Source organism: Leptopilina boulardi, unplaced genomic scaffold (genome assembly GCF_019393585.1).
Source record: "Leptopilina boulardi isolate dan_hultmark-lab unplaced genomic scaffold, ZJU_Lbou_2.1 LbouV2_386, whole genome shotgun sequence".
NCBI lineage: Eukaryota > Metazoa > Arthropoda > Insecta > Hymenoptera > Figitidae > Leptopilina > Leptopilina boulardi.
Window position 1 is genome coordinate 2,046,604 of NW_026137958.1, and position 25,009 is coordinate 2,071,612.

Sequence of the window (25,009 nt, forward strand, 5' to 3'; positions counted from 1 at the left end):
AAACACATTTTTAAAATTACACCTTTTTTTAGTTTTATAAATATTTATAAAAAAAAGTATATTATTTTACATACTAAAAAATTTATCAAATTTTTTTTTCTATAAAAATTGAGATTTTTAATTTAAAAAAAAAAAGTTTTAAATTAAAATAATTTTTACACATTTGAAATTATTGAATGATTTATAATATTTAAGGATATCCGCAATTATTACGTTTATAATGATAGATAACGTCTGCATTGTTTTCATATATTTTTTTCACGGACGAACAGTTGATTTTTTCCGCTGCAAGATAACAGGCGCCCCAAGCTGATGAAGTTGTTAATAAAAGAAGAGTCAATTCATCGATGATTTGTCCTTTATGAATTTGTTCGATAAAGCCTTTTTTCATGAATTTCCATGATTTCCACACCGATCCCACGCACACTATTTTCAAGCCACCTTCAGCTAATTTCAGATCCTGTTAACAACAACAACAAAAATTCCGTAAGTTTTTAAATTAATTAAAGATAATAAATTTTCATAACAAAAATGAATAACTCACATTGTGTGCTTTTTTGTAAACAGCTTCGATATGTTTGGCTAAAATTTTACCAGTGTCTTCGAAAATCAACAACGAAAGACTATCATCTTTTTCGCAGCCAGTGACAATTTCCTTCGTAAACAAGGCGAATTGACTTTTTTGAAATTCACCATACAAATGCCTTAGCATTTGATGTCTTTCTGTGACGTGGAAAAAATGTTTCATCGCCGACCAAATATAATCAATGGAATATGGAGCTTTCACCAATCCATCGATATCGTCGAATACATATTTGCAAGCTCTATGCGCCATCCAAAACGCTGTAAATATTCAAATTTTTATTCTTTTCTTTCGTTATTTACTTAAATTTTATAAAATTTTACTATTAAAAACCAAAAATTAGTAAAATTCAGAAATTTTCAATTTTATTTAAAATTTTAAATTAGAATTAATAATTTTGAAGGAAATCAATTTTTTAAAATTTAATTTTAATAATTGACGATCGAAAAAGAGAAATTAAAAAAAAAAAAAGGTTTACAAGAATCAATTTTTATCAATTGAGCTCTAAAAATGCAATGATCTTGAACTAATTTTCTCTCGAGAACCTTCAAGTAATGTGGAACGAAAATATAATCACCTCCACCCTCATCCCCCATCATGTGACCCCATCCACCGCAACCGTGAGTTGAACCGTCTGGGTTAATTAAAAGTGCATTGCTTCCTGTCCCGGCTATCAACACCACTCCACCATCAGATAAGCCAGTTTTTATACTTCCCAAGGTATCAGAACCGACAAAATAAGCTCTTGATGCATTTGGAAATTCTTTTAATAGTGTTTCACTTACCGCATTATTTGTTTCTTCTTCCTCGCAACCACTTAAAGTTAAACCCTATATATTTAAAAAAAATTCATATTTTTTTTTAAATTCGTAAAAATAAATCTTTTTTTGGGGGGGTTATTTTTTTTTTTTAGGAAATTATTACCACACAATCGAAGACAACTGTTTCTGGCAAATGAAGTTCTTCCTTGGCTTTATCAATCATACCACTGATTCTTGCAGCTGTTTCTTGCATGCCAAGCGCCTAATAGAAAAATTGAAAAGGGAATTTATTAATGCTACGAGATTCTGATTGAATCGTCGTCTTCTCTATTCGAGGACCCTTTATGCAAGCGGCGATTTAAATTTAATGACCGAGTTCCTGTCAATCTTTGAAAATGATTTCTACCTTACAAGAGGTAAGTTCTAAAAATATATATGAAATTTATCAAATTCTTAATTTTTTAAATTAATTGAAATTATTTATTTGTTTTAATTATCTAATAAGATATTAAAATAATTAATAATTTTAATACTATACTAAGAACCGAAAATCATAATTTTTTTTTGAATAATTAACTTATATAACTTAAAATATTATTATCATAAATTATAATGTTTGATTAATGTATTGATCTTGAAAAAAACGCCTCGAGGCTAAATCAATAAGAGACGAGATTAATATATAAATTAAAACGTTAGGCTATATGCATTATTTCATAAACTTACCCAGTGATTTGTACCAGGTCCCTTAATTTCCGTCAATTTATTGCCCTCACCATCAATTACGATTAATGTCGAATGAGTGGCTCCACTGAATTTCAAAATTAAAATCTCAAAAATGAAAATGCATATTTATTTTTATTGCATTTTACAAAAAATTAATTATTTAAAATATATATCAATATTTTACCCCTCAATTCCTCCTAAATGAATTTCTTTTGTTGGTTTTAATGAGAGATCAACATTATCGATTGAGGATTGATCATTTTTGTCATTGTCAATTTTATTATTGACTTTTTTCTGATTTCTTAATTCTTTCCTTAATTGATTCTCATCGACTTGTGTCTTCATTTCCTTTCCCGTTTTTTTGACTTTGCCTGACATTTTGAGCACCTATAGAAAAAGAAATTAAGTTACTATTTTTTTCTAAATTAATTGAGGGTGAATTTAAATTAACCCGCATTATATTGGATTAGCAAATTAGATTAAATTCTATATTTACAAACATTGACATATCGATAAACAATGCGGGATATCAGATTTTTAACTTTAAATTAAAAGAAAAAATAATCATTCTCATTTGCAGATTGGTATTTAAAGATGATATTAATAGCTCATTAGAGATTAAATCTTAAGCGCTTTTTTTAAAACATTAATTACTTAAAAAATTGTCAATTTAATCTCAATATGAATGTTAATTATTATCTTTAAGGAAATGAAATTTTATTTCAATTTTCAGAAAATTTTATTAACAAAATAGAAGTATTTAAATTGAAATTAAATTATTTATTCTTAGTATTGAAAGTAATAATTTTTAAAAATGAATAATTATTACATAAAACAATTATAACAAGTTTAACTACTTTTGCCATATTTTTCCCTAAGTGTGCAAACTCTCTCTATTAATTTAAATTGTAATATTCATTTATTAATTATCTTTTTATTATTTATTTATTATTTATAGTTAATATTCAAAAAATTATTTTTCAAACAATATGTTTTCATTCAAAATTATGAGCCTATAATTTTTCAAATGAATTTAAAGAGAAATTGTGAATTAAATTTTGAAAATTTAAATAAAAAGATTGAAACAACACAAATTGTACGAATGATAATGGAAAGTAATTAAAAAATTATCACTTGAAAAATACTCTTCGTAAATAAGATGCACTGTATCACGGCTTAACTCTGACAACAGAACTGACAATGCAGACATTTCTGTTTCAAGTTTGAAACGATAACGTGGTTAACTATAGTTGAGAATCGGGAGTAAAAGAGTGGGAAAATGGTTAATGACGTCAATGAATCTCTGGGAGTAAAACGGTATATCGTCACACACGCGGTAAAATAAAAACTCCCATCACATACCAAAATTAATTATGGGAATTATAAGTCAAATATAGTATATAGTAATAACTATCTTCAAATTTCTATTTTTTATGACATAAATTTTAAAACTAGTTTTCTTTTTTAAAATTAATTTGAATTGAGTTAGACAATTTTTTGAAAATAATACATTTTTTATTAAAAATACAAATTCGATTTTAAGTTGAGATTATAAAAAAATATTCCAGGAACAATAATTGATTTTGTTCTAGTTTGAGTCTATAAATTAATTTTTATGCCTAATAACTAGTTTTATTATCAGTTTTACTACTTACCTTTAAATTCAGCAATGAAAATTATAATTTTTTCTTGTTTTTTGAAAATAAACTAAGTCAGATAAAATAATTATAATTTTAAAAACCAAAGACATTAACTTAACATCAAAAAAACGCTAAATATCATATTTAAAAGTTAAATATTTTTTAAACTAATTTCTATAAGTTTTATATTTTGAAAAATATAAATCAAAAAATGAAAATGTCTACTTTGTTTCGTGGCGCCACCTGTCGGCGATTATACCAACTACTTAGTCGGAAAAGCAAGAAGTCGCTTGTGAGATCTCATTGTTTCAGTCAGTCTCAGTCAATTTTGGCCCGTTGGCCGCACTCTCGACGACGAGGTGCTGAGAGAGTCGTCTTTCGTCGCTATCGGCCATTGTCTTCTGACATGGAAACCTATCAAAATGGCAGAAGTCATGCAGATGTTTTTGTTCCTATTTAAATCGAAATACCGTCGGAAAAGTTTATTACGCGTGCACAAGTGGAACAATGTTTTACCCTGCGCATTTTTATGGCTAGTGATAATTTGGGCGTCGTTGTTACATAGTGCTGTAAATGCAACCTCAACGACTTCAGATTCGCCCTGTGACCTCGACAGTTGTGTCAACGGGGCCTGTGTCAATGGCAGTTGCATTTGCCATGAGGGATGGCAAGGACCGGCCTGTCAATATTGCGGTGGCAAAGTCAGGTATGATAATAATAATAATAATAAACCCGCAATAACAAAAAGAAACACTTAGAAAACTTCAATTCTTTTCAAAACAAAACCATTTTTTTTTTACTCACCCCCAAAAAGTTTTAGTCCCAATTTTTTTTCCGTAAGCGGTGAGAAAAAAAAAACCACCTTTCTTGCAAGAAAGATCGAATTTGGAAAGTTGCTCCGAATGGTCCAAGTCGACAATCAGTAAAGGAAAGATCGGCTCCAGTGCTGACCTCCACTTGATCCACAAAATGGAACGAAAATCCTGTTAGCTAAAGAGTTACTCTAACAAACAAACAAAAAAATGTATGGTTACCATAACCTCATTATTCGAGGATTCTAGTATAGAATACTTGATTCGAAATATATTGATTCAAATTTCTACTCCTCGAGATTATAGAGTGGAGTGTCTTTGACATTACAAAATTAGACTAAAAATTAAAAAAATAAAACTAATCAGGTTATTCGTTACTTTGGGCCTATACTATTTATAGTAAATGGAAAATTACGATTATAATTTACAGGTGAGGATTTTTAATTTCGTTTTTCATTTTACAGTATATGCGGTAAATTATTATGCTAAATTAATGATCAAACATCACGATTGATTATTTTTGTTTTACTGCAGATAAACAAAACTTGTTAAAACATGATTTTTCCAAAATTATATTATATTTTTTTGTTTATTTGTTTTTAAAATAAAAAAAGCAATTTTTGTTTTGATTAATAATATTGATCGTAATTTTTTTTTTTTTTAAATAATGTTATAAATTATTCGTTTTTATTTCGAATAATTTTATATTGAAATCAAAAGGCATTCCCCGTTTGACAGATTCATTGAGAAATAGATTTATGGATGTTTCTTTATTCCACACATACACATGTTTTCCGACTTTCTTCTCTCGGTTTTATCCCAAAAAAAAAAAAAAAAATATTATTTTTGTTAGAATTTTTTTATTGTTCATAAATTCTCATCAAAAGAAGTTGTTATAAATCAGATTTATTGCTCTTTCAATTGCATTGAAAATAATTATTTTCATGTCAAACATACATTTATTGTTTATAATGTTCGAAAAAGGAAACTCGCACTTTCTTCTCGTGTTTATATTTTATAGTTTTTATGATTTTCCTGTGCAATATTTCAAGATGAAATAGTTGTTTTTATAAAAATATAAGTTTTGCAATCTTTCTATAACTGAAAAGTGATGAATAAAAAAAAATTGTTTCGATACTTTTTGAGTAATGTGAATTTAAAAAAAAAAAAAAAAGAAGATGTTATAAAACATCTTGAGCAATTTTTTAACGTGAAAGAATGACCTCTCTCGCGCGCACAAATGATGTCTTGCTTTAATGATCGATTTAGAATGTATCCCGTGTCTTGTGTCAAGTTCAGCGATTTTTAGGTCGTTGTACGACGAACATCGTATCCTCGGCAAGTTAATAAATGTATTCTCGACGCCTAGTGAGACAAGCATTGAATAAACGATGCGATTGCTCCTTCGTAAACCTAGCAGCATCTTTAATTATTTACTTAATATTTAATGAAATTTTCAAAAATATTTTGTGTACAATTTTTTAGATATTTTTTTTTTTTTGTTTGAAATTTTTTATTCTCATCGACATATATATATATGTCTTATTGACACCATATAAAGCTTTATATATATATATATATATTAAAGTCGAGTAGACGATGAACCCTGATTAGTGGATAGGTCTGTTATTGAATCAAAGTCGATTACTTTCACAAACTAGCAAGTGCTAACAAGTCTGGCCAATTAACTCGAACTGCCAATTTAACGGAAATTAAATTTGAAAATAGAAAATTATTTACTATACAATATAGAATTAATTATTGCGCTCAATAAATTTGTATTTTAAACAAAAATTTTTTCTTTATTTCTTTCTTTTTTCTTTCTTCTTGATTAATTTTTTTTTTAATTAATTTTTTAGTTTTATTTTGATTTATCTATAATTCATAATGGGGCTTATAATTTTATTTTTTTATATATTTTAATATAATTTATCATAATCATTTTCGTTTGTAAATTTTTTTTTCCATTTCAAGTCAATAAATCAATAATAAAAAAAAAAAATAATAGAAAGAGAAGGCAACGAAAACCTGATTATGATTTAAGAGAAAAGTTTATTGCACGCGTATACTATATAGTTCTATTCTTGAGATGAATCACGATAAATTCGCGAAGAATTTTATTCGCTGAGAGTCAAGTGGCCGCACGTCTTTAAGAATCAGAAACTATATAAATGGGATTTATATATTTACATTGCGAAGTAATTTTAACAAATTGATTATATTTTTTTTTAAAAAAAAAGGTCTATATTAGCCGGTTTATCTATATTTTATTAAAAAAAAAAAAAATTCCAAATTTTCAATTTAAATGCTTTTTATTAAACTCGCGGGCAATATTTCGCTCTATTTGTCGAATGTACTTTTTATGGTATGAGTTTTCCACAATCTTGTTTATTTTATGGTCTCCTATATTTTTGTCGACCCGTCTGTGCGAAAATGGATTGTGTGTCGGACAAAATGACAAAAGCTCATGGTTCCCGTGCAGTGAAAGAAATTTACGAGATTATAAAAAAAAACACACACACACATATCCACATGTTTCCAAAAGAGGGCGGGATATTTATTGTTAAAAAAAAATTAATTTTCCAAAATAATTTAATATAAACATCAAAATTGTCAGGAGGAAATTTGAAAAAAAAATATAAAATTATTTTTTCGGTTTATTAAAACTTTTTATTATATTAAAAAGAGTAAAATATTTTTATTACATATATTATTATTTATTCTGATTATTATTATTATTATTATTAATTAATTATTAATTAATAATAATTGTTTTCGAATTATTATGATATATTTTGTATATAAATTTATTCCCTCATTATTTTATTCGGTGATAATTATTATAACTAGAGAGAATTCTATATTAATTATATTATTTTGTTGCAGAATTTACGATAATTAAATCATTAAAAGTTGAACAAGTTTCGTGAATCACATTGAGAATTTCTCTTTCTTTTGCGGTTTATTAATCATACATTTCTCGAATGAATCATCATTTGGTATTTCTTATATATTTCACACCGTTTGAAATGTCGAGAATTGTAATGTTTTCCATCATGTGAATCAAATATCAAAATTTCAATAAGTTTAATGATAAATTGTTAAAATTACTCACATATTTTTTTATTTATTTATTTTTTTTTTTGTTAAATTGCTATAAAATGAATTCTTTCTATTTTATTAATTATTAATAGTAAATTATTTTATTTTTTTAAAAAATACTGTCTCTATTAACCTGACATTAATTATTGTTGAAAGTAACACGCGTTTGCACTGATTACGCAAATAATTAGTATTTCAACAGAGAGTTATATACTGTGCGAGACCTTCGAGGCATAAGTTTAATATTTTCTTTTGTTATAACAAAAAACAAAAACGCACGTTTCTGATTATTAATCTTTTATCAATGAACAAATTTGTCAAATATTTAAATTTTAATTAGAAGTAAATTTTGTTAAATTATAAACATTTTCTTTTATAAATGATTTAATTTAAGATTACAAGATTATATATATATATATACAAATGAGCATTAAAGTAGACAATAGCTTGCAATATATCTCAGAAATATAATGTATCACAGTTGATATACTTTCTAAAGGTAGGAAGTTCGCTAGAGTTAGCGTATAACGGGTGAACTTGAAACCATAAAAATGAACTGCCACCATTGTTCTGAAAACTACTTTTATTGTCAGACCAACAAAATAATTTTTTTTTTCAAAAAAAAAAAAGGAGAAAATAAAAATATAATAATTAGACAATATAAGGATCAAGTATAATAAATTTTTTCAATAATAATAATAAAAATGATAATTATTATAATTATAATGTATGTAAAATTTGATTTTTTTTCGTTTTACAGCACTTTATAAGATTATTTTACAAATGATGTGTGAATATTATTTTGTTTGACGAAATATTACATTATGCATTGTGTATTCTTTTATTTTTCACTTAGCGAAATTACAGAGCGCACAGGTAATATGGGAAGTCTTCCATTAACGCGAAATGGTATAGTTGAGACTTTTGCCACTGTATAACATGTGAATATCATTTACCGTTATTACAGATGAAGCACTGTCATTAACCGGTTTCCCTTGTTCATACAAAATTATCTAGGTCATTACTATCGTGTTTGATGAAGTTCTAAACTTACTGAAGTAATAAGTCCTGAACAAATTATGATTTTATTTTTCTATATTGTTTTATATTAAGTATAATAATATGTAAAAAAGTTAACTTCAAAAAAGCAATTTCTTAACTTCTATATAGAGAGAGACTTTTTTTTTCTTTTACAATTTTACTTAACCGATGGAAAGGATAATATTGATTGAATAAAAATATTATATCTATTGTCTAGGATTTTTATTTAAGAGAAGTTTTATTAAACCGAATTTTCATTCGAACGTATAAATTTTATATTTAAATAAAATTTCATTTTGTAAAATTTTTATTTTTTTTTTATATTTAATTTTTTTATTTATATTTTTTATTTTATAATTTACTTAACTGAATTTACAGATCGTGTAATTTTTATTTAATCGAATTTTCATTAAGGGTAATTTTTATATTTAAACAAAATTTCATTTGTCAAAATAAAAAAAAAAAAATAATACTTGGAAAGGGATTTTTATTTTCGAAAATGTCAACTTAGACGTTAATATCTTTTTAAAGCTTTTGATCCAATAAAACGAGCGTGACGTGAAGATTAACTATGTTCGATTTTTATATCCACATATTTAGTGATTTAAAAGTGTTGGCGAATCCGGAGCAACATATATAATATGTTATATAAAATATAACTCCTCTCTTTTTTTAAATTAGATTCAAGGATTAAATTCAGTTTCCTAAAGTGCGTGTTACTTAAAAATAATTATATTTTTAAATTGCATGATAAATATTTTACACCAAAAAGAAAAAAAAAATTAATCATTAAATTTGATTTATAATTTTTTTGTAATATTCTTAATTTTGTGTAATTATTGTTATAATTGAGGGGGTTATATATAGAAACGTTTATGTTTTAATTTTTATACTGTTTTTAGTATTTTTAGAATTTAATTATTTTGAAAAATGAAAAAGATATCTCCTTTTATAAAATTTAGTGTTGGGACTTAATATTTCATGAGAAATGTTCCTTTACTTCCTGTGCTTCCCTCATGAACACTTAATACATAAAGCATGAGTAGATTATCTACATGCGTGTATTGCATATTTCATATGTTAACTTGTTTTAAGATCTCTTCGTAATTATTCGAATATGTCTTTTAGAAAGTGAAGTTTTATGGGTGCGTAGAAGTTTGTATTCATTGAAAACCATTAATATTATCAGGTGATAAGAGATAAAAGTTTTTATCATTTTTTCAAGGATTTTTTTTTTTTTTTTTAATTTTTCACGAAGATTCGTCTGTATCAAAAAAATTTTTTTTTTTTTTTTTAATAAAAAAAATTCATATTTCAAATTGGATGAGAATATTGAAATTGTTAAATTTTAAGCGAAAATTTTTTTTCACACTAATTATTTAAAGTCGAATGAATAAAAGAATATAAAAGTGAAGCATGAATATTCTTTTTTATATATCGATCAAATTATTACGACCCAATTCCATTTACAATATTCAGAAATATAAATTTAGCCTTCTTCAATATTCAATTGAATAGTGATAAAATTCAGAAAAAGCTGTTAAATTTCAAATATTGTCCGTGGATTAAAATTTTATAAACATTATATATGTGAAATATTTTTACGTAGTTTTTATTCGACTTTTTTTTTCTCATCGATTTGACATATATTGGAAATTGAATATAATATATTAAACTATTTATAAACCAATAGCAGAAAGTGGATGAAATTTGTCTGCAAGTTTATTAATTTTTTTTTTTTTTTTATATTATTCGATCAATTTGACCATCTCTTGAGCAAAATTTTGTCTCTTCGATTGAAAATATTAAAAATATTTTACATTATTTTTTTTAATTATTCAAAATTTGTTAATAAATATTTGTATAAATTAAAAAAAATAATTTATAATATTTTAAATGGTCCAAGAAAATGAAATGGATTTAAAGTGCGAAAAGAATTTTTTTATTTTGGAATATTATTATTTATCAATGGAAGGCTTTTATGTACCAAGATTTAAGCATAAAATCAGCTTACTTATTATGTTAGTGAATAGGTACTTTTCTTCTAGAGCTATATAAAAGCACTGGGCGTAAATGTCAAATGATAAGTATGCCATCCTGTTGGCAATACTCTGGGCGCGTAAGTGCGAGAGACTTTCTCCCAGAAAATTCATTGAGTTCAAATGAACGTCATAATTTGCCCCATTCGGAAGTCTGAGGGTCTTGTTCTTTATTAATTGCATTAATAATCTGAAAATTTTTTATTCTCGGCTATATATTTCAATATACTTTTTTTTTATTTTCCAAAATTTTAAAAGTAAAAAATATTTTTTTTTTCATTAAGTTTTTATTTATTTTTCATTTTTTGAATTTGAAATTCATTTAAATAGAAATTAATGTTAAATAAAAAGTATTTAATATAAAAAGTATTTAATGTAAAAATTAACTGCATTTTTGTTATAAATTTTTTAAAATCTTTTTAAATAAAAATTTTATCATTCTATAAATCAAAGAAAAAATTTTTCATATGCGGCTTTTGTGCGTGAATCAAAATTTTAATTAAATTTTCGTGATTGCAGATTGACGGAGCCTTCTGGAAGTATTCAAGACGGAATTGGTAATTATACGACGGATGTGAAGTGCTCGTGGTTGATTGAGAGTAATCCAAATTCCACGATACGAATGCATATTGAGGAATTTGCAACGGAATGTGGTTGGGACCATTTATACATTTTCGACGGCGACAGTGTAGAGGCACCATTGCTTGGTGTCTTTACTGGATTGATGCACAAGGATGGCTACCACATCCGGAGAGTACCGGAAGTGATCGCTCGCTCCGGAAATGCTCTTCTTCATTTCTACTCAGACGTCGCATACAATATGAGCGGCTTTAATATCACCTACAAAATTAATGCATGTCCCAGCAGGTGAATTTTTTTTCTCTCTTAATTTAATAATTATAATTAATACCAAATGTTTTTCATATATTAATTTATAGTTTACATTTAATTAAAATTTCATTTAAAGTTTAATGAGAAGGTATAATTAATTTAGAAGCGGAATTATTCAAGAAATTATTTTATTTTCTATATATTATTAAAGAGAAAATATTATTAATTCAAAGTCCTATGTTTTTATTATAAATAATAAATATTTTTTATAGCATTTGAATTTTGAGGAATTTGAATTTTTGTTGTTTTATTAGATAAAATATTAGGGAATTGAATTTTTAATTATTTATTATTAACTGAAATTATTAATTTTTTTTTATCTTAATCAGTATAAAATGCCACAAATTTGTCACGATTACAAACAGGAAAATTTTTCTTTTCAAAAGCAGGAATAAAAAAAATTAATTTTATTAACTTTTTCACTGGTTTCAATCGTGAGACTAAATTTTTAGTGATTCGGATTTTTAATATTTCTTTCTTTAATTAAAGTTTTTAATTGAAAAAATAGTGCAATCATATTTTGAATTTATTTAAAATAATAGCTAGAAGTTTAATTACTATTTAATTTAATTAATTAATTTAATAAAAATTAATTATTACTTTCATTGATTTTAATAATGGTAATTGAAAAATTTATGCAACATTTTTATTCAGTTTTTTATTGTTTATATAATAATTAGTTTTTACACAATACATACATTTATTACATAATAATTAGTAATTGAAAATAATTTTTTTTAAATAAAAAAGAAGTGAAAAATTCTTTTTTTGAAAATTATAAAATCAACTTATTTCATATAAAAAAGAATTACAATTAATTAATAATTATTTATTTCGATTGCTATTAATGATAAGGTGTTCTTAATTCACAAAAATCTAAATTTATCTCTGTCATTAAAAGAGAATTTTTTTGTTTCTTTTTTTGGGAAATAAAACAAGTAGAATGTAGTATTTTCCTTTAACAACATTCATAAAAGTTTATTTTCTCTCATTTTATCTTTTTAACACCTTAATTCCTTAATATATGCCATATAGCACGTACTTTATTCTTTATTGCAGTGTTGTTAAAACATAGTAAAAGTGACAGGAATTTTCAAAAAGCGATAGTAAAACTGATTCTTTGTTGTTTTTTTTTTTTGAAAGTAAAAAAATTTATCGAATATAATATTTAAATGTTTATATAATGACAAAATATCAAAAAAGAAAAATAAAAAGAAGTAGTAATTGGATTTTGTTGTGCAGGTATAGCTTTTTAATAAGTCTGTTTACGTTCCAAGCAACGGTTCAATTATCGATGGAGTATGAACTCATGTTCCCCTTGTTCGCCTTTTGCACAGCACGGTTTCTTACGTTGTTAATCTAAACTTTAACAGGCTATTTATTCACATGACCATCGACGTTAAAAAAAAATCACTGTAAAATTTTATTTCTCCTTGCGTGTACTTTGACATCGGAAAAAGAAATCCTTTTGTTCAATATTCTATTATATATTTCTTATATTTCTCTCTCTGCTGAATAATCGTTATATCATTCGCTTTTTCAATAGTTTTTTTTATAAAAATACGTTTTCCATTTTGTTAGATGTATTTGCAAAATTTATTTGCTTTATAAATTTATAAATTATTTGTTACGTTTTTAAAAGTATAAAAAATTTAATATATAAATTATTATTAAAAAAGAAATGTTACGAAATTTTATAGGATAATTTTAAATGTAAGATTTGAATTTTAATTTCGACTATTTACTACGGGAATTTGAATGGTTTCTTGACAACGCTCAACTTTAAAGGGCTTCTTCAAGTTTTTTTTTTTTATGTATAAAGAAAAAAGACCTCGTTATTATGGTCCTCGAGATTTGATTGTGAGTCTCGCCTAATTCAAGAAAGAATTGCTAAAACTTTTTTTTTTCTCATTCAACTCTGGGTATACTTCTCATTAAAGACAATGACTCCAAAAGTATTAAAATTGTTCATTTCTGAGAAAAGTAAGAGAAAATCTAGAAGCTGTAATTTTTAAATTGTTTAATTTTTATTTTTCTCTCGTATATAAAAGAAAAGTAGCAGAGAAAAAGAATTTTAAAAAAATTTTATTTTTAAAATAAAGAACAAAATTTTTATTTTAAAATCTTTTTCTCAACTTATTTCATTAGGTTAGAAAAAAAATGTAATGCCTGTGACATTTAAGAGAAACTCTTGTCATGCTCAAGTGAAATCCTAGACATTGTCTTATTGAAAAATTGAAGTAATATGATTATCATTTTTACGTAATGTTATATACTATGTATAGAAGAGTGGGGACTTGTATAACTAAAAATAAATCGCGAAGCGAATCATATATATATGAAATTTGAAATGCATGATATAAAAAAACATGAGGTTTCATTCTGGATGAATATTTGTCTATGTTTTGGAAGCAGAGAGAGAGAGAGAGAACTTACATATGTGTGTATGCATAATGTCGTATTCGACTCACATGCTTGATTTTTTCATTCTTTTTCTCTTTTTTTTTTCTCTCCCCTAGATATTCGCATGCAGACTGTTCTGGACACGGAGTTTGCATAGAGGGGGTGTGTACGTGTGATGCCACGTGGACTGGGGAAGCCTGTGACGAGCAAGTCTGTCCCAACAATTGTTCAGCTCACCATGGTCAGGGCGAATGCAATCGAGAGAAGCACCACTGCGAATGTGCTCGTGGATTCAAAGGTAAAAACCACGTCATATAATGCTTTCGATAAGATCAGTCACGTTCATTTCCAATAATAAAAAAAGGATCCCAAAGGCTGGATGGAGAAAAAAGAATACCAAATTTTTATTTTCTACTTTTAATTTAATAACCACGAATTTCATTTCATTTTTTTTTTATTTTTACCAAAAAAAATCGTGAAATTCGTAAATAAAAATATTTTGATTTGTCAAAAAAAATTAGAAATTTTTAAAATGAAAACTTTTTAATTTTTTTTTTTATTAAATATTCAAATTTAAATTCCGTTATTCAGTTCAAAATCGAATGAAACAATTTTATTACTATTTTTATAGCTTCCGTATAGAACTGTTATTGAGTAGTAATTTTCAAATTAAAAACGGTAAAACAAAAATCCGGGTTAATTAAGAAAAAAAAAAGTTAAGAAAATTCTGAGTCATTAAAGAACATAAAACAATTTATGAAATTCGCATTATCATTCTTAAACGTAATGTTTAACATCACAATTTGCGTTAATAAATTTGAATTGACGGGGGAAAAAAAATTCGTTGTTTCGCTCTTTTTTATTTTTTAAAATCTCGAAAAATTTGAGATCACTTTTTTTAAAGCTATTTTATCGGATAATTCCATTATTATAATAAATCCTTATTTTGATACCAAGGCGACGTTTTAATAAGGATATATTATAAAAATATGATAAGTGAAAATAAAAAGGGATAGAAAAAAATAAAGTCGAGGCAATACAAATATAAGTTCAACGAACTTTTAAAAGCCACTCTAGTATATATAAAAAAAAAACCTCTCATATTCCGTTAAACAGTTAAACGAGAGAAGCAAATACGAGAGAGAGAAAATTTGTAGAAATATGTGTAAGGAACTTGTTTATAAAAAAAAGTAGGAAGTAAATAAATAAAAAAAAAAAAAAAGCAAACAAGTTCCCTTCAAAAATGTATAGAGACATCATTCCCCGACAAACAACCGTGAAAATATAATTGCTAGCTTCGTTTTATTTTGCATTTTTTTTTTTGTGGCGCGCTACAAAACAAAGCAACGAGTTTTGAAAAGCTGTGTACGTCTCTTCGTAAGCGCATGTGCGTACAATTCTGTGTGATGCTTCTTCTGCTAATGAGGGACACAAAAAAAAGAATAAGACTCCTCGTTAATTGAGCCTCCCACGCGTTATTGAAGCTCTCAATTCACGGTTGGAGGACAACGGCGTCTGACGTTAAATCGATTTGTTAATTAGACTCTTCTCACTCCGAGTTTATCGATTAGAAGAGCTTTAAATTTATTTCATTCATTATTTTTTTTAGCCGCGTGTAAATTGGAATTCTAATGAATATCGATTAGAATATCAGCCAATTAATGTGTAAAACGAAACGATTTTGAATTTTTTTTTTTTGGAAAAATTGAAATTGGTTTCAGAAATATTGTAAATAATTTTAATGAAACAAAAATATGAAATAAATTCGATATTTTGGTTTTTTTTTTTGAAAAAAAATTGAGTTATTATAATTTTTTTCAGGATCAGACTGCAGTCAGAGAAGTGAGCGTGGTTACTGGGAATCCATCACGTATAAGGATTTTTCTCCTGAAGGCTCAGCGAGCCATTGTGCGATAGTTTGGAGGGATTCGCTTTACGTGGTGGGTGGCGAAAGTTTTCATCGGGCGAAAATGATCTATGTCTATGATTTCAATGGAAACGTTTGGGAAACACCTCACGTAGAGGGTAAACTTCCACTGCCTCGTTACGGTCATTCCTGTGTTCTCTTTGGGGATAAAATCTACTTGTACGGTGGCGTCATTCAAAACTCGACAGTGACCAACGAATTGTGGGCGTTCGATGTTTCTGCCAAGGTTTGGGAGAACGTCACCGTTCACGACGAATGCAGCAATCGTTCTATGTGCGGACCACTCAAGGTAGAGATTTATTTAAAAATAAATCACCTTTTTCTATTATTTACGAATCTAAATTTTATTAGATTTAGTTTTAATTGATCGAAATTAATTCTAATCGATCATTAATTAATCGAATTTAATTCTAATTGATTGGATTTAATTCTTTTTATTGGGGAAAATTTATTTTTCAATTGGTTTTAATTTCATTAGAATCGATTATTATTATTTTTTTTTTAACGAAAAATTGTAAATATTTTAGGTCGCTGGACATACAGCGAATCTCGTTCATGGAAAAACGGAGAAAATGGTGATAATTTTTGGTCATTCGCCACAATATGGATATTTGAATACAGTTCAGGAATATCATTTTGGAACGCGTGAATGGCAAATTGTTGAGACTTATGGTTTCCCTGTGAAAGGTGGTTATGGTCACAGTTCAGCACACGATCCATTGACAAATCTCATTTATGTTTATGGTGGATGTATCTCGGAATCACAACTTTCGCAAACGCTAACGAGTCGATTGTACTCTTATAATTATATGAGACAAGAATGGAGATTATTGACTTCCGCTCCATCGGCACGATTCTTCCATACCGGAGTTTTTATCACCAGTGGAATGATGATTGTCTTCGGTGGTAATACGCACAATGATACACTACATTCACATGGAGCAAGATGCTATTCGGCTGATACAATTGCGTATGATGCTATTTGCGATTCATGGCATCAATTTCCTATGAAGTGGCAAGGCTCGCCTGATAAGTGGGAAGATTTACCAAAGGAAATGGTCAATCTTCCACGATATGGACACAGCTCGACGGTCTTTGAAAAGTCGATGTATATTTACGGTGGTTTCGATGGACAGATGCTCTCCGATATGCTCAGGTATTATTTTTTTTTAATTACGAAGGGAATTTTAATTTTTTTTTTTATTATAGTTTATAAAAAAGGGGATTATGTTTTAAAATATCAGGATTTCTATAACACATGGAAATGTCACTGAATTTCTGTTTAAAAAGCATGAATATTTATTTTTATTAAATAATTAGCAAACGCATGTATTAATTTATAAATACAATTTATTCGTAGATACACACCTGGAACGTGTGAACATTTGACCTATCAAAATTGTTTGAACGCGCGAATTGGAGTGAAATGTGTTTGGGATAGAAAGGATAGTATATGTGTGCCAATCACAAAAATTGATAGACGTCGCGATGAGACGTATATGAAATGTTTTGATGAAACACCATCGCACGGAATGACATCGCTCAAGGAACTCTGTCGATTACTCACTGATTGTTCAGCATGTGTTCAAACATCCTATAATTGCGTTTGGTGCGGTAAAGTTTGTTCCCATGAAATTTGTCACATGCGAATACCGCCAGGACGCGCTGTCGTTACTGAATTAGATCAATGCGAAGCGCATACGGGAATTGAGTGTCTTCAATTTCACACGTGTCAAGCATGCTCCAGTAATCCTTATTGCACTTGGTCCTGGTCCAATGGACCCGATCGATGTAAACCCATCGCCAAAAATCGAGACGTAAGTTTGCATTGTTTTTCTTTATTATTAGCAATACGGAAGAAATTTTCTATTGTGAAAATTAATTACTATTAATATAATTTATCTTTTGTAATATATTTTTCTTTTTATTTGACAATTTTATTTCATTTATGTACAATTATATTTTTTAAAAAATGTACATTTTGGTGCGCATGATTGTAAAAATCATTAGTTACAATTTTCATTCTAAAGAATTCGTTTAAAAAGAAATTCTAATTCGAAAAATGAAAATTGTAATTATTTTTATGGAATAACTGTGCGCCTTGTACATTTAGATTCTTTTTGTTTATTTGTGAGCTGAATGTGTGTTGGCTTCTTTCGTTTAATTTTCAACGATTTATATTTTATTTGTTGGAACAAAAGCTAATCGCCATCAATGTGACTCAGCCTCAACGATTGACGATGGACACGTGTCGCAGTCCATGTGTGGAGTATACATCCTGTAGAAATTGCACAGAATCCGAATGTATTTGGTGTCAAAATGAGGGAAAATGCGTTGATAGAAATGCATATCCAGCGAGTTTTCCATATGGACAGTGTCGCGAATGGACGACACTTGATTCACGTTGTCGTGCAACTGAAACGGGAAAAGAATGGTGTAGTTTCTATTCATCGTGCTCGAGTTGCATCTCCGATCCGGCTTGTGGTTGGTGTGATGATGGTTCGGGAACGGGAAAAGGCCGATGTATGAGTGGCGGAGCACGACACTGGAATTCTGGAACAGACACATGTGTCAACGATCGGTGGTACTTCACCGAATGTCCAAGTAAATTATTCATCATTTTTATATAATTATTTTGTTCAATTTTTTTCAAGTTTTATTCAATTACTTAAATTTCAGTTAATAAGTTAATTAATAATCAGTTAATTTCAATTAATTAAATTTAAATTAATTTTTCAGCTTGCCAATGTAACGGCCATAGTACGTGTCTTCCAAACAGTAGCGTTTGCATTCAACCTTGTGCTAATTTAACGTATGGATCCCACTGTGATAAATGTATCCCTGGATATTACGGGAGTCCTGTTAATGGCGCAACTTGTCAACGTAAGAATAAAATTTCCAAACAAGAACATTCAATTTGGTTTTAATTAAATTGTATTTAAATTCACTTGGATTTAATTTCAAATTGATTGATTGATTTTCCTTTTGTTTTCATTATCATTTAAATTTGATATTTATTAATTGCTCATTTAGGTTGTTTTTGTAATGGCCAAGCCAGTCAGTGCACCAGTGAAACGGGAAAATGTTTCTGTACAACGAAAGGCATTACTGGCGATCATTGTGAACGCTGTGATGTGAGTGGTCTTTATCATGGAGATCCTACAAAAGGATCTTGTTTTTGTAAGTAAATTTTTATTTTACATATTAAGTTCTTTAATTTTAGGCACAATAAAATTTAATTTTCTGTTTCTATTGCAGACGATTTGGCGATTGATTATCAATTTACATTTAATCTTAGCAAGAAAGAAGATCGACATTACACAGCGATTAACTTTAAAAATTCGCCGCCTAAACCCGATGTTGATGCAGAATTTACAATAACATGTTCTGTATTCGCAAAAATGAACATTACATTTAAAAAGATCAATAGTCCCGAATTGCCACTATTGCACACTAATTGTTCAACGTACAAACAACGTTTCTATAAAACTGATTATAATTTTGGAAGTGAGGACAACAATACACTTACCACTTTCTACGTATACGTTTATGACTTCCAACCACCATTGTGGATACAAATTTCATTCTCCCAATATTCGAAACTTAATCTTCAACAATTTTTCATCACATTTTCCACGTAAGTGTTTTCTTAATTATTTACATACTTTTTCCTTTATTTTATTTTTGTTATTCTTTTTTTGGTTTTCTTTCAATATAATATTTTTTCTCGTTTATTTTTAAGTTTTTAATATTATTTTGTCGAAAAAAAATTAAATTTATTATTATTTTGGAAAAAGGGATGGGAGGGAGGTGGCGCGATTTTTCTTTGCTCGCGATTGTGTTTTCTTTTCTATTATCCTGAACCTCAGGCAGTACTTACTTGTAAACTAGAGACTACATGACTCCGCACAGGTGTTTTTTCGCTCTTCTGATGGTGGCAGCATTCCTTTGGAAAATAAAACAAAAATACGACTTGTATCGAAGGAGACAGAGGCTTTTCGTTGAGATGGAGCAAATGGCAAGCAGAGCGTTCAGTCAAGTTTTGGTTGAAATTGAAAAGCGCGACAGCAGCGATTCTGAAACTGATAGAAATGAGGACGAATTGAATAATTTGCGGAAAAAGAAAAAGGTTCGTCTTTTTTTTTAAACTAACACGTTCCTTTTATATTTATGTAAAATTAAAAATCAATTTTTTTTTCGAAAATTTTAATCTGACATTTGTTTGTTCAGGATGCACCGAGTCCAATTGCTTTGGAGCCATGTTCTGGGAATAGAGCAGCAGTTTTATCATTGCTAGTCAGATTACCAACTGGTGGAGAGCCGTACACACCAGAGGGACAAAGTGCCGGTTTGGCTGTTGCATCTGCGTTGGTCACATTGGGCAGTCCTCGAAGACCATCTCAAGAATTGACCACGAAGGAGCCGAAAAAATCGAGAAAATCAGCCAGTCAACATCCAGACTCCACGTGCATTTAGCGGTAAATTAAATAAAAAAAAAAATCAACAAATATATTAAAACTCGCCAGGATAATCTTTAATTAGGAGACTTTTTACAGTCTTTTCTCTTTATAAAATTAACTTGCGTCGATGGAAAAGCTTACATACATTTTCTTTATTAAAAAAAAAAGAAAACTTGTCGCTTAAGACTTTGGTGCCCTTTTTTAATTATGCCAGTTGTGTTCATTTTTTTCTATTTTTTTTTTCTCGTTTTGTTCAAAGTCCAGTTAGAATTAATTAATCTTTTTTCCCTCCTTGTGTTCTGATTTTATTTGAGCGACAGTTACAAGAGCAGATTAATTTTCAAGCTTTGAATTTCAAATATCGCTTTTAAGTTTTTTTTTATATATATATTTATACATATATATGTCTACGTTTTACATCTAGATGTAATATTTAGAAGTTTGTTTTTAATTTTTTTTCCTCCAGATATAGTTTATTATAAAATTAATAAACTTAATAATGAACAGTAGTTTATAATGAAATTAATGAACAATAATAGTTTATTATGAAATTAATAAACTAATAATATAAATAATATTGATTAATATTAATTAATATTAGTTTATAGTGATGTAAATATTGCTAATTTAATTAATATGAAATCAATTTTGATTCCATCGATGCGAGAATTGTACAGAACTGTATATAGAAAAAAAAAGATATTAGAATTTTGAAGAGAGCAAAAAAGAAAAGTGAAGCATTTTTTCATTGTTTCATTTTGAATGCGGGCTAAAGAAGTTTTTAATGACGAACGTCCAGGCTGTGCTAAATAATTATTCATAGCAAATATTTAAGAATTTTTGATGAATGAAAAATAAAATTATTAATTATGGAAATTATTTTTAACAAGAAAAATATTGTTTCATCGATTGTTTTGGAAAATAATTTTCAATTCAATGAACGCTTCGGACGTTTATCATTAATTTGACAAATTTGTAATGAAATGGTTCCGAAAAAAAAAATTCGAAATTAAAATTCTATGGAACTTATAAAAAGGAATGAAGTCGTTGCAATAATAGTGATAGTTTCGTCTAGATTTTCACTTTATATCTTTCCATTATAAAAAAAACTTCGTCCTGAATACGTTTTAAATACTCAAAAAAAAAGCTTTTTAGGAAATTTTCAATTTACTAATTTTAATATTGAATTCCTTTTCGTTCTTCCCATTGACAATTTTTTAATATATCTTAAATTATAAAAAAAATCTTTACATCTATACTATCTTTCTTAATTTTGAGTTAAATCCATTGTTTTTTAATGGAACTTTTTTTATAGAAACAAATTTTGAACTTTCTTTTTTTAGTGTATGTAATTATAATACACAGTGACTTTTTTTTAAAAAAACAGTATTCGAGACACTTCAATTTTTGTTTATTATAATTCTTTTTTAAAGAATATTTTATTTCAATCATTTAAAGAATTATTTAAAATAATTAAACTTTTAAATTAGACTTTTGTTAGTCTCTTGACTGTAGCAATATAATTGGAAAATATCCTTGACATTCCAATTTTAAATGAAGGACTGATTAAAGTTTAAAGAATTCATAAGAAAAAGTGGAGGAAAAAGAAACATGTCATAAAAGAAAGATCATAATACATTAAATTAATAATTTTCACTTTGCAGTAGAATTATGCAAAGAATCTCGAATTTCTTATTTTGTAAGGACGAAATCGAACTCGAATGTAGATTTAAGAATAGGACTATGTACAAAAAGATAAAAAAAAAACCTCGGTCTCGATTTAAAAGATAAAAAAAAGAATGATATTTAAAATTTCGATACTCATAGAAGATTTTTGTAGTAATAGAGATGGCAGCCAGTTTTTCTATAGGAATGTAGATGGGAAGTATTTATTTTTATTCGATACTTTGATATAATATACGAATGAAGTAGAGCCAAGAAATCGTGTTTCAATAAAAAAAAAGAAAAAAAAGAAAAAAAACTCTTCGCTTCCCACGTAAAATTTATTAATTACCGATTGTAATAACATTTTTATTGTAAATAGTCGAATATATATTTCAATTCGAACGAATTCGTATATATATATACATTTTGCACATTTTAGCAAGAAACAAAAAGAAACTAATGAAAAATTTAGTTTCTCGTCTGTATATAGAAGACAGTTTTTTTTTTAATTGGAGAAGAGAATTTTCTTTCTTCGAAAGTATTTCCTATTTTTCTCACACATATTCATTGCTCTTCTCATTATTCATTAATTGGTAGCGAATCAAATAAATATTTAAGCATTTTAAAAAAATGTTTAACATGTTTTTCATGATAATTCATCGACTGTAGGATTAACCATTTTTTTATATAAAAAAAAACTACAAGAAAAAAAAAAGATATGAAAAGCGAAAAGCCAAAAAAAAATTTCAATGCGTTTCGCTTTGTTTGTAATGTAATTTTTTATTTTTAAGAATAACACATTCTTAAGACCGCTGTATATATTATATATATAGGTATGTTTGAAAATTCAAAATGCAGATCAATTATGAGTCATAATTTGAGAATTTTTGTAATAAACATTTTTTTTTTTTTTTGTAATTTCGTTCGGATCTTTTGCAATATTAATTTCTATAGAAAACTTTTTCAATATTGTAAATAAGATTCTATATCTTTTTAAATGTTATTAAATTGTCTCTATATTTTTAAAGTAAAAGAAAAATTCTTTTTCTTTATGTTAAAATTAATTTTTTATGATAATAAATATAAATTATTGTTGTAAAAATTGGAAAAAATTATCACAGTTATTAAAATTAATTTTAATGACGATCGGCCTAGAAAATTTTTTTAATTTTATTTAATGACTCAAAATATGAAATGTATTAAATTAAATTCATACCAAGTTAAAGACAGAAACAAAATTTGTATTTTAGCTGATAAAATTTGATTGTGCAAATTTTATGACTTGATATAGAACAAGTGATTTAAACTGGATTTTTGAAAATTCATTTCCTGCGCACATACCGTCATTTTTGATATTATTTCAATGTTATTAGAATGTCTAATTTATTTATATATATAAATTTGTAATGTATTTTATAATTATTATATCGAATATTATTATATTCGATGTATAAATTATATTCGAAAATAGTCTATAAAAAAAAATTCCTTTTGTAATGAAAGGTGCGAAATTGATTAAAAAAAAAAAAAGTAAGTCATCGAAATCGAATTGTCATTGAATTAGAATTATATTGTACAATTCATTGAAATTCTAAAATTAATGAAAAGTAGATTTTGTTTTTTTTTTATAAAAAACATTTCTTCAAAGTAATGTTCTCTGTATATTTTACATTAAGGCTCATACCACATCGGATTATATATTCAGCTTATTCTAGTCTTAATGATGTTGCGAATGCGAATCCGAAAAAATGTGTGACAAGATTTATAAAAAAAAAAGTATATATATAATATATCGTAGGAAAGCGATTTGCCGAAAGCAATTTTTTCACTTGCTATTATATAGAAATTTACTAAAGTGACAGAAGAAATTATTAATTTCTTCAAAAAAAAAAAAAAAACAAACAAACAAACAAAAAAAGGAATAAATTAATTAATAATAAGAAATTTTTCTTAAGAATTCCTAAAAATAGAAGTAGACTTTTCTAAAAGATCTGTTGTAAAAATTTAATATAAGCTTGATCTAACTAAGGAAATATGTTTACATTATTACGTCACTAAACAAATCATTAAAAAATTTTAATCGTTTCGTTTTTCAATTAATAAACATTTTTAATTAAAAAAAAATTTCATATTAATAAAAATATTAAAACCCATAAAATTATGATTTTGTACAGAAACTTATAAAATCAAATTATAAAAAAGTTTATACCTATTTACATAGTTTGGAAATAAATTTTAAATTTAAAAATAAATTTTCAATGTCATTTTTTCGATATTGTAAAATTTCAAAATTTGACGATTGGTAATTTTAATGACTCGATTACTGACACGATAATGTATCACACATGCCCGGAAATATTTTTCAATTCGAACAAAACTTTAGCTAGGAAACCAAAATTTCGTTTTTACTTTTATAAATATTAAAAAAAAAAAAAACTATTATTTTTGTTAGCAATTCTTCTATTTTGGACTTTACTTTTTTAAAATTATTTTTTAAATTTGTTTCTAAAATTTTTAATTGTGATAATTAAAGTTTTTTTTCTCTTTTTTTAAATAATAATAATTGTAGTGTACCTTGTAATTGTAATAAGAAGGCAGCTCAAACATTTATATAAGACTGGCAAATGGCATTTTCCTAAAAGAAAAAAAAAAGAGAGGAAAACGTATTTCGAAAAAAAGAGTGAACAACACACAATTGTATTTTTATGCTAAAAAAAATATCTACATAGTCCACATATTGCGAATGAGACTGAATGCTGCGCGAATGACAGAACATGAAATTGTATTATAAAACAAATATTGTTTAAATAAATTGATATACATAATGCGAAATTATATGTTCCATAATATACATTTTCTAATTGTTAGTAAATCACTTTTTTTTGCAAACATATTAAATGAGATATTTAATGTTTAAATCATTTTTTCAGTATAATTTTTTTTTAGAATAATTTATTAA

The 25,009-nt window shown here is 26.7% G+C and overlaps 2 protein-coding genes across 5 annotated transcripts; one reads left to right on the forward strand and one right to left on the reverse strand.

Annotated features, from left to right (window-relative positions):
* Positions 1-64: 64 nt before the first annotated feature.
* On the reverse strand, positions 65-4,678 carry LOC127288422 (N-acetyl-D-glucosamine kinase). Of its 3 annotated transcripts, none has more exons than XM_051315848.1 (7): positions 3,216-3,299; positions 2,255-2,457; positions 2,071-2,155; positions 1,508-1,606; positions 1,161-1,413; positions 545-843; positions 65-460 (listed from the first exon to the last, which is right to left on the reverse strand). In XM_051315848.1, the coding sequence occupies exons 2-7, from the start codon at positions 2,446-2,448 to the stop codon at positions 191-193; spliced, it is 1,200 nt and encodes a 399-aa protein (XP_051171805.1). In that variant the 5' UTR covers positions 2,449-2,457; positions 3,216-3,299; the 3' UTR covers positions 65-190. The 3 variants fall into 3 exon arrangements, with proteins under 3 accessions (XP_051171805.1, XP_051171804.1, XP_051171803.1); XM_051315847.1 differs by lacking the exon at positions 3,216-3,299 and adding an exon at positions 4,515-4,678 and having other exon boundaries at positions 66-460; XM_051315846.1 differs by having other exon boundaries at positions 78-460; positions 3,205-3,342.
* LOC127288418 (attractin-like protein 1) lies at positions 4,012-24,882 on the forward strand. Of its 2 annotated transcripts, none has more exons than XM_051315836.1 (12): positions 4,012-4,416; positions 11,224-11,571; positions 14,115-14,296; positions 15,820-16,214; positions 16,453-17,081; positions 17,286-17,742; positions 18,127-18,529; positions 18,665-18,808; positions 18,959-19,105; positions 19,184-19,562; positions 19,817-20,054; positions 20,156-24,882. In XM_051315836.1, exons 1-12 carry the CDS (start codon positions 4,133-4,135, stop codon positions 20,399-20,401), a joined length of 3,852 nt encoding a protein of 1,283 aa, XP_051171793.1. In that variant the 5' UTR covers positions 4,012-4,132; the 3' UTR covers positions 20,402-24,882. The 2 variants fall into 2 exon arrangements, with proteins under 2 accessions (XP_051171793.1, XP_051171794.1); XM_051315837.1 differs by having other exon boundaries at positions 19,838-20,054.
* Positions 24,883-25,009: the final 127 nt, after the last annotated feature.